At 32.9% G+C, this 10,865-nt stretch overlaps 1 protein-coding gene and 1 long non-coding RNA gene across 2 annotated transcripts; both read left to right on the top strand.

The window, feature by feature from the left end:
• The first annotated feature begins 2,693 nt into the window (after nucleotides 1-2,693).
• Nucleotides 2,694-5,434, top strand: LOC143064591 (uncharacterized). The gene is made up of 2 exons (XM_076237552.1): nucleotides 2,694-2,849; nucleotides 4,650-5,434. Exons 1-2 carry the CDS (start codon nucleotides 2,786-2,788, stop codon nucleotides 5,432-5,434), a joined length of 849 nt encoding a protein of 282 aa, XP_076093667.1. The 5' UTR covers nucleotides 2,694-2,785.
• A 520-nt stretch (nucleotides 5,435-5,954) lies between these two features.
• On the top strand, nucleotides 5,955-9,651 carry LOC143053455 (uncharacterized). Its single transcript, XR_012971369.1, has 3 exons — nucleotides 5,955-6,060; nucleotides 8,641-8,716; nucleotides 9,462-9,651. It is a non-coding gene; the product is annotated as an uncharacterized LOC143053455 (long non-coding RNA).
• The last annotated feature ends 1,214 nt before the right edge of the window (nucleotides 9,652-10,865 follow it).

Here is a 10,865-nt window from a genome sequence, read left to right as displayed (position 1 = left end):
ATTTGCTTTTTTTTTATGTAAATCTAAATAGCTGCACAGTAATTCAGTTATAATTTTAGGTCAAGAGGGACTGTAGTATATAAATAACTACAATATTGGAAATCAATTTTTTTTCTCGCATCAATTGAGGGTGCCAGCATTTCCTATTTTTATTCAAAATATCGCATCAGAAACAAATATCAATAGTTTTCATACCTCAGACTGACTCATGTAACAAACATTATTTGTCTGCATCAATCAAAACTGACCATATTTGACAGCATCAACCAAAACTGACCATATTTGACCGCATCAACCAAAACTTACCATATTTGCTCTTTTTTATGTAACTCTTATAGTCGCATAGTAAATCTGTAATATTTTTATGTAAGGATGGATTGTAAAATCATGAAAATACAAATGACAGAAATATTGGAACACAATTTTACTGCTATCTAATTTCATTTGCATCAATTTAGAATGCCAGCATGTCCTCTTTTTATTCAAAATATTGCATCATAAACAAATATCAGTAGTTTTCATACCTCAGACTGACTGGTATAACAAAATAGTTTGTCCGCATCAACCAAAACTGACCATATTTGCACTTTATTATGTACATGATGTCAATCTTAATAGCCGCAAAGTATATCACTTAAATTATATTTTTATATCAGGATGGATTGTTTAATATAAATGAAAGCAATATTGGAAAACAAAATTATGCTTACGTACATCAGTTTATAGTGCCAGCATGTCCTCTTTTTAATCAAAATTTTGAATCGTAAACTAATTTCAGTAGTTTTGATATCTCAGACTGACTCATGAATATAACAAAATTATTTGTCGACATCAACCAAAACTGACCATATTTGACAGCATCAACCAAAACTGACCATATGTGACAGCATCAACCAAAACTGACCATATTTACACTTTGTTATGTAAATCTTAATAGAATGAAATTCAAAACAGTGTAGCTGTGGCCAATGATTGACACATTAAAATCATCCATTCTGACAGTTCTATTGAGAGGTTAGAAGTGATCTCCACTGTATGTAAGCAATTATAACTTCACCGTACGGCCTTCAACAATGAGACAAGCATATACCGTAGGTCGACTATACAATAACCCATCATAAAAACGTAAAACAATCAAACGAGAAAACAACGGCATTATTTAAAACAATCAATTTACGAAATACAAATATGACAGACATGCACAAACCAACGCCAACAATTGAACTACAGGACCATGATTTGAGACAGGCCCGTCAGAAATTGGTTGGAGTTTTAAACATGTTTTTGAGATAATAATCCTCTCCTTAGCTGCGACAGCGGGGTAACAGCACAACATAAAGCCAACTTTAAAAATCAGTTCCATATGTCTATTCGGTAAAATATTAAAGGCATAGGTACAGGACAATTTATTTGAGCCCTCCCCTGTTTTCTAAAATCTGTTATGTTTTGTTTTCAATAAATTTAATTTTTTTTTTTTCTCTATTATACGAACATAAATATGCTACAGATAATAGCTTGTATTTGCTATTTACTATCAATACCTAGTTTACCATCCACAGCGCTTACTGATATACTCTATGTAATATGTCAGTGACCGCTGTGGATAGTAAACCAGGATTTCGGAAAGTAAATAGCTAATATACGCTATTTTTTATATATTTATATTCGTATAGTACAGAAAAACAAAAAAAATAATTGGAATGTATTGAAAACAAAAACCGATAAAAAGAATTGTAGAAATCTGACAGGGGCAAAAATGTCAAGAATGTTGGGCTCTACAAATTGTACATATACATCAGAAGTTGACCGTCATACGACTTTTTATAGTCCTGAGTTATTGCCATTAATTGCAAATTTTATCATTTTTTTTTTCATTTTTGCCTATTATCTTGAAAACTATAATAGAACTTTAACTTAAATGCAAAAAAAAAAAATCATCAAGGCAATTTCTACAATAAGTTTAATTTTCGAAATCGTCAGCGGGCTCCTTATAAGAGTAACTGTCCTTTGATGACGATTTTAACCATATTAATGCGTTTTTGCCTTTAGTTATAAATTTCAAAATAATTATAGCTGGATAAACACTTAAATTAGCAAAAAATATCAGTCACATGATTAAGACAACATAAAGGAAACACAAATTTTAAAATCTAACATTTTTAAAATTTTAAATTTGAGACGAATTTCAATAACTTCAATCTCCTTAGCTACACTGATAAATGAAATTTTTTAAAAAGGCATCCCATCTCTACTGGAGAACATCAGATATATATATACATCGACACTTAGCTACGAATATTTAATACACATAAAACAATGTTTGAAAAAAATTAAATCACAAAAATACTTAATTCCGAGGAAAATTCAAAACGGAAAGTCCCTAATCAAATGGGAAAATCAAATGATAAACACATTAAACGAATGGACAACAACTGTCATTTTCCTGACTTGGTACATGCATTTTCAAATGTAAAAATTTGGTTGATTGAACTTGGTTTTATAGCGCTTAACCTCTCACTTGTATGACAGTTGCATCAAATTCCATTATTTACAACGATGCGTGAACAAAACATAATAGGTCAAATTGTCAAAATATGAGTAAAGCAGTCATTACTGTGTCAAAATATCAATTAGAACAAAAACAAACAAATATTTAACAAAGAGGCACAACAGAACATTCGAAAACTGTGAATATTTTCTTTTTATCTTTTTAACATATGTGTTATTTCTAATTTAAGATGCATGCCCTCCAGGAATATATTGTGAACACGGTGGGATATGCAGCATGGTTGGATCCAACAAAAAATGTTACTGTAAGCCAGGTTATCATGGAGATAAGTGTCAGTATAGTAAGTGGACATTCACAAAGAGATTTTTTTTTTAAATTCAGATTTCTATTTTAAGCATGACATAAAAAAATAAGCTTATTCTTTTAGGCGATCAACTTAAAATAATAGTCAGAGTATTAATATAGCCTTTGTGTTCTCTCAAATAATTAACAACGCAAGCTGTCTTTACAGTTCAGTCCAATATGATTAGCTTGAAGTTCTGTAGTCTCCGTTGGTTGCTGTCAGATATAAAACAAAAATTGTTATAACCGTAAACACTGTTACACAGGAGCCTTTTGCAACTTTCTATATGGTGTTGGTTTTACTAGTTGTTGAAGGCAGATACACCTATATCTATGTTTCTTCGATGATGGGTAGATGTCTATATCCTTGCATGTGATCTTTTTTTAACATGTTGTTACTGTCGTCTCATTTTCCATTTTTCCATTATACCACATCTTTAATTCTATATTCTGGTATCCGCGACATTTCAAACATTTATTGCTAGATTTTTTTAATTTTTTTTTTTACTAAAACTGATAATACATTTCGCTATTTTACAAAATCCATCTGTATTGAAATATCGAACATATACATGATCAGTCGATGTAAAAAAATTTCTCTAAAACAGTTAACAAAAGCACCGTTCTTAAGTTTGAGAGGACTTTGTAATTAATAAATATCATCGTAATGACAAGTAATTCTTTGTAGGAATTATTTGAAATATATAACGATCACGCTTTCAAAATTTCTTAATTTTAGTTTTACGATCTGTTCAATTATAATAGCAAGAAATATAAACATTCAAACACACTACTGGAGTCCAAAATCCATTGTCCAAAGTTGATATAAAACATAGGGTACATTATGTGTAGAAATAAAAAAGATATTATAAGAATCTATGTCATAATCGCTTTTGCATTCAAGTTAGAGGTTTCGCTAGCTATAAAACCATGACTAATCATCATTTGCTACTTTAGAAAATGCCTGTACTAAGTCAGAATTATTAAAGTTGTTGTTCATTCGTTTGATGTTGATTTTGCCATTTGGATAGATACTTGCCGTTTTGAATTTTCCTCGGTGTTCCGTATTTTTGTGATTTTTACTTTTTTGTATATTTGTTTGAATTCGGTAAATAATTTGAGACACAAGGCAATGAACTAATTTAAAATACTGTAATGTAAACCTCCAAATTTGAGCAATAATTCTTTAAGGAGGTTCGCGGGTTCAAACTTCCCATTATTCCATGTCTTCAAAATTCTTATTATTCATTTTTTTTTATTTCTTTGTGTTTTAACGCCACTTTTAAGCACCGCTTTTGGGTAATTTCGTGGCGGCCAGTTTTTAATGGTGGAGGAAGCCGGAGTGCCCGGAGAAAACTACCGACCTTCGATAGGAAAACTAACAGTTCTAGTCTAAATAATAGGAAAATCAAGGATGGTGTTTTTTGGTGTTTTTTTTATTATCTTGAAATCATTTTCTACACTTATGAGTATTGCACATTAAAGTCGGAAGTTGTTATTCAGGTCAGTGCCGTTTGGTGGCGAGATATTTTGGCTAGAATTACAGATATCAGTTATGTTATTTTGCTAAAACTAAAGAGTCAATTTCCATCAGGCAAATTTTATTTTTGTCAGTTTTTGGTCTGAAATGTGTATGTCTAGTGGTGTTGTATTGGTGTTGATGATCAAGAACATGCTATGCCTATCCGATCTTATGATTGTATACATCAAAATAGAATCGATATCATACGAATTTATAAAAAAAACTAACTTTAACATGTTTGGCATTTTTTATATGAACATGATGCATTGATTTCAGAAAATCCAACAACAATTCCCACTACAACCAAAACCACTATGACCACAACAACAACTCCTGTTAAAACAACATCACCAACAACCAAACTCACTATAACAACACCTACTACAACCAAGCCTACTACAACCAAGCCTTCCACAACACAGAGTACAACTAAGCGTACAACAACAGACAGTACAACCAAGCCTACTACAACCACGCCTGCTACACCCCCGCCTACAACACCTAGTACCACCACACCTACCATCACAACTACTGTTACAACCACGCCTACAACAACCCAATCTACTACAACATCTAGTACAACTATTCCTACAACAACCATACCAACCACGACCACCAAACATACAGCGACAACACCTACCGAATCAACCACGCCTATTACAAAACCTACTTCTACAGCCAAGCCTATCATAGCACATGCAACGATTTCAACGGACATGTCTACAACAACACTTACTTCAACAATACCTAGGACCCTAAATAAACCTTCTCTCAGTATGGGATTACCTATTAAACTCGCTACACCCACATCGAACAACGCTCAAATTTCAACAACTTCTCCTGCTACGACAACTACATCTACAACAACAAAAAATATGTCTAATACAAAGAAGACTGTGTCTTCAATAACAATACCAACTCCACTCACAACGTCAACTGCAACCAGTGTTAATTCACATTCAGCCACGACCTCAACCACCAGTCCTACTATCAACAGGAACCCTCCTATTAGATCCATAAGAATTTCACAGACTGCTCAGAAAAATGATAGTGGTTTGTAGCTTTATACCTATAGTAAAGATTAATGTATTAACCCGTTTTCACATATCCTAAACATGGAATAGTTATTAACGAATTAACTGAACAGCCATCATTAAGATAACAAGGTCTATATGGCTGTTTATCCATTCTGCTGGCCCATGGTCTAAGTACAGAGTATGAAGACAAATCAAGCGACACTGGTAAATGGCAACCTGTTATGTACACAATCGGCGAAAATGAGAGAAAAAATCGACACAAGTGAAAGAAAAATCGGGGCAAACGCAAAACGCCGTATAATTATTTTTTCTTCTTCAATTTTCCCCCTTACGGTTGGCACATGATGTACTAAACACAAAACTTAGGGGATATAAAACTCAAACTACTTTCCTTAAACAAATTATTACTTAAACCTTTTGACCATGATTTCTTGGAAATACATGGTGAAATGGTATTAGAAATAAATTTACATATTAGCATAAAGCTATTCAGATGTATGCCATGATTGCCATCATCATTAATTGAAATGATTTTAAAATTATAGATAACTGCATGGATGACCCCTGTCTGTATGGAGAATGCATTGAACACGTTGATGGTTATATTTGCGTGTGTAATATATTATTCAAAGGCAAACATTGCACTAAAAGTAAGTATACGGGATTATACGCAAATGAAAAAACAGAAGCTTCGAGGATTATTCTTTGAAATTCTCTTTTAAAAGCAGTGAAAGTATTTCTATTAATGAGTACAACATAAGAACAAACTATAAAAAAATCAGTTGAAAAAGGTACAACTCATCAGATGGATACAAATAGAAATACATCTAACAAAAACACAGAGTGCCGGGACATGGACGGGAACTTATACATTCCCACAACAAAAAGAAACTAAGTACAGATCTGAGTTCACTCGCAGTTACTGGAAGCCATTTCAAAGCCAATAAAACTAATAAAAAAAATCCGATAGTCCAACAGGCATTTCATTTGCGGCAAAATAAATCTTTCGTGTGCGCCAATATTACAAGTAAATACAGGTATTAAAATAAAATAGAAAAAATTTAATCAAAAGATTTTTTTCATTATAATTTTAAAACACAGTTTTTGTTTAGTAATAAACATATTCATCAGAAATTGGTCAGCATAGAACCACAATGAAAGCATTATACACTGATACGTTGCACTGAAAGACCATGGTTGTGGTCGTATAAAGTTTTTGTATTTTTGTTGTTGTTCTAATTTGTTGTTATTCTGACTTTGTAAGTTGTTTTGGTCCCTATCAACTTGTCTCTATTTTTCATATGTATGTGTGGTCATCGTAAAAGAGGGACGAAAGATACCAGAGGGACAGTCAAACTCATAAATCGAAATAAACTGACAACGCCATGGCTAAAAATGAAAAAGACAAACAGACAAACAATAATACACATGACACAACATAGAAAACTAAAGAATAAGTAACACGAACCCCACAAAAAACTAGGGGTGATCTCAGGTGCTGCAGAAGGGTAAGCAAATCCTGCTCCACATGTGGCACCCGTCGTGTTGCTCATGTTACAACAAATCCGGTAAATAGTCTAATTCGGTAGGTCACATTCATAAAAGGGAAAGGGGATTGTAGTTACGAGGTAAGGAACATATCCGATATCATCTGTGAAATTATAGACTTATCTTACTTTCTCTGCATGTCCACGAATTGACTATGTCCATTTTGGCACGTCTATGATATCGATCTTTAATTATGGCAAGCCGTTCTCGTCAAAACTATGTTTAAACCCTTTTTTCGAAAAAAATACACAATGAGATTTAAAAACCTAAAATAACACACTGAGAAATCGAAATTACACACTGAGATTTAAAAAAATAAAAAACACACACTGAGAATTCAAAATTACACACTGAGATGAAATATATTGAAAAACACACACTGAGAATTGTTAATTACACACTGAGATTAATATGTAAATTACTAATGAATATTCATGAGATGAATAATTCAACAGATTAATATCTTGATCTCAAGAACTCTTGTCATTATAATGAAATGCGATTCCTTCAACCAACATTCGTAATAAATTTCAAGACTTAACATAGCTCATATTCATAAGTTTGTTGCCTATAATTCAGATCATTACTACCAGTAATTAAACATGTGTCCCTTTTCAAAAGTCTTCCAACTGTTTCCCTGATTTTGCTAGTTAATCTTTTATATTTTTGTTACGTTTATATGCTATAATAGACACTTGAGTAACAATTCCACTGCATTTTTTTGCAGATTGTTCCAATGTTTTCTTATAATTTTAATAAAGTTTTTCACCATTTGGTTATATTTTGTAATAAGAGTAAGTGGGTATTTTTCTTGTTCTTGTATTTCTAAAGTTTTTTTATTAATAATTTGGAACTAAATCGAAAGACTAACGAGTTCTGTCCCCTTGTTGTTTTAAGCTTGTAATAGATTCAGATTAAGTATGCTAATTAGATATGTGCGCATAAAAAGTGCGCACAAATCTCAGTGTGTAATTTTAAATTCTCAGTGTGTAATTTTAAATTCTCAATGTGTAATTTCAAATTCTCAGTGTGTGTTTTCAGTTTATTTACTCTCAGTGTGTCTTTTTGAAATCTCAGTGTGTAATTTTCAATTCTCAGTGTGTAATTTTCAATTCTCAGTGTGCGTTTTTCATTTTTGTAATCTCAGTGCGTCTTTATGAAATCTCAGTGTGTAATTTTTAATTCTCAGTGTGTAATTTTCAATTCTCAGTGTGAGTTTTGAAGTTTTTAAATCTCAGTGTCCTTTGTTGTAATTCTCAGTGTGTAAATTTTTCGAAAAATAGTTTAAACATAGTTTTGACGAGAACGGCTTGCCATATTTAATGTTCTATTTTGATAAAAAAAAAAAAAGGGTTTAAACTTTACCTGCACTTTGCAGAGTCGATGTCAGACTTACTTTGTCTGCAATAAGAAAAATTATAACCTAGAGGCATCAAATAAAACCTTCCTTACAGTCAAACGGACCCCAGTTTTAACGAGGGATGGCGTGAATCTAGGGATGACTATTTTCCAATACCCCAATCAACCCTATTGCTTTATTGCTAAATTCAAATGTTGTACCATTTAGCCATTACAATATTCTACCACTCATGTTGTTACATAATCACAGAGTTTCTTACATTGTATAAAAATATTCGGTATGGTGGTATTATAATAATAATATGAATGTTCTTGTATTTTAGTGAAAATTTGGGCAATAGTATGCATATCAATAGCGGCCTTGGCAGTAGTAGTCACTTGCTGTTTCTTCTGTCTGTCGTAAGTGGTTATCAAATTAAATTCTGATAAAGAACAATATAAAGTCAAATAAAACATAAACACAGGTCAATAGAACCACACATGGATGGAGTGTATATATTCTCAGCTCTGTAATCAGTACTTTGGTAGAAAGACAACTGTATAATTACCAAGGATTTTTCTGTATTTAAAATGTCAATAAAATTATCCAAGAACTCTGAATTATTGGGTTTTCAATTTTCGCGACTTTTTTACGCAGAACTCTCTCAAGTTGAAACAAAGTCTGCTTTACATGGGATACAGTTGCATTACTTAACCTAAAGACCTCCAACTACTTTGCTGATCTGCTTTGTCTATATGCCTTTTTTGCTTTTCTTTGTTGACATGTTTGTTTGTTTTTGTAGTGATTGAGATTATAACACAATATAAACTGCTGTACCCCTATTTTTGACATTTATGCCTGCTGTGTCTGTTTTGTTCACACATTTTTGTCAATATAATGAAATTTCATGCAACTGTCATACAAGGCAGAGGTTAAGCTAGCTATAAAACCAGGTTCAATCCACCATTTCTACATGCGACAATGCCTGTAACATTTCAGGAATATGACAGTTGTTTCGTTTAATGTGTTTGAGCTTTTGATTTTGTCATGTGTTTAGGTGCTTTTCGTTTTGAACTTTGCTCGGAGTTTGGTATTTTTTATATTTCACTTTTTGATAAAATGTTCATTTGCTCATTTACAATTTATACATTTCATATATTTCAGATGTAATAGGAACTTGAATGACAACAAAGTTATTCCATTGAAAATAAAACCACAACCGTACATTTCTGATTACGAAGACCAACAATTCAACAGAAAGAAGCGAGGACCAATTCGTCCTAAGATCTGGAAATATTGACCTTTTACTGAATTACAATCAACAGTTTTTGTGTTTGGTATTTTGCCATGTATATATACGATAATAATAAAATATAAAGCACTTAAACTTTTTCATTTGTTTCAAACGAAATATAAACAATACAAGAGGAATAAATGGTGTTTTTTATGCCCCATTTAGGGCCATTGTGTTTTTCGGTCTGTTCGTCTGTCCGTCTGCCCCGCTTCGGGTTTAAGTTTTTGTTCAAGTTAGTTCAATTTTCTGATGAAGTTGGAGTCCAATCACCTAAAAACTTAGTACACATGTTCCCTATGATATGATCTTTCTACTCATTAATGCGAAATTAGAGTTTTTAACCACAATTTCACGGTCCACTAAACTTAGAAAATGATAAGTTGCGTGTGGTGACCGTGCATCCATGTACTATGAAACATTCTTGTTTAAATTCTTTTGAAGTTTATCCCGTTGTAGGCAGTGTTTGATAGATTGCCTTGTCTAAGTTGTCTAACCAAGAACATCGTTGATTTAAAGTAAGAGATGCGACTGGTTGGCGTAGAGTCATATGTGTGTCCGGGTACAGGGGCGGATCCAGCTATTTTAAAAAGGGGGGGTTCCTAACCCAGGACAAAGGGGGGTTTCAATTACATGTCCCCATGCAAATGCATTGATCGTCAAAAAAAAAGGGGGGGTTCCACCCCCGGAACCCCCCCTCTGGATCCACGCCTGGGGTAGCGCAATCTAGATGTCTTCCTGTGGACAGTTACCTTGTGAACAGGTACGTTAACAAATCTGGCTCAGAGTGTTGGTCAAGATATAGGGTTTTTACTTATATCACATAAGCTTGGTATTGTCCCTGATATGCATGTAATATTTGCCACTAGACATTTTAAAAACTCCAATCATCATCAATAATTAATTTGTATCCGAGGTGAAGTCGATGTTTTCAATTTACATAGAAATATATGTAAGTAGGTTTAAACCTGAATGTACTTTGACCTATAATGGTTTACTTTTACAAATTATGACTTGGATGGAGAGTTGTCTCATTGGCACTCATACCACATCTTCTTATATCTAATTAGTCTTGCCATCATAGTTCTTTGAGACTTGACTGTCTTGTTGTCTTGTCACCATGAATGTGGGAGGCCATAGATTCGATCATCCCTGGTTAGTTTAAACCAGACTAATGCATTGGCGTTTGATGCTTCTTCTCTTACTAAGCATGTAGCATTTAGGATTTGCCAAAATAAAAGAGTGAATGCCTTTGAATCAGATTAATGTGTCCTGTT

The sequence above is a fragment of the Mytilus galloprovincialis genome, chromosome 1 (genome assembly GCF_965363235.1).
Source record: "Mytilus galloprovincialis chromosome 1, xbMytGall1.hap1.1, whole genome shotgun sequence".
In the NCBI taxonomy this organism is placed as follows: Eukaryota; Metazoa; Mollusca; class Bivalvia; order Mytilida; family Mytilidae; genus Mytilus; species Mytilus galloprovincialis.
This window is presented reverse-complemented; position numbering and strand designations above follow the sequence as displayed.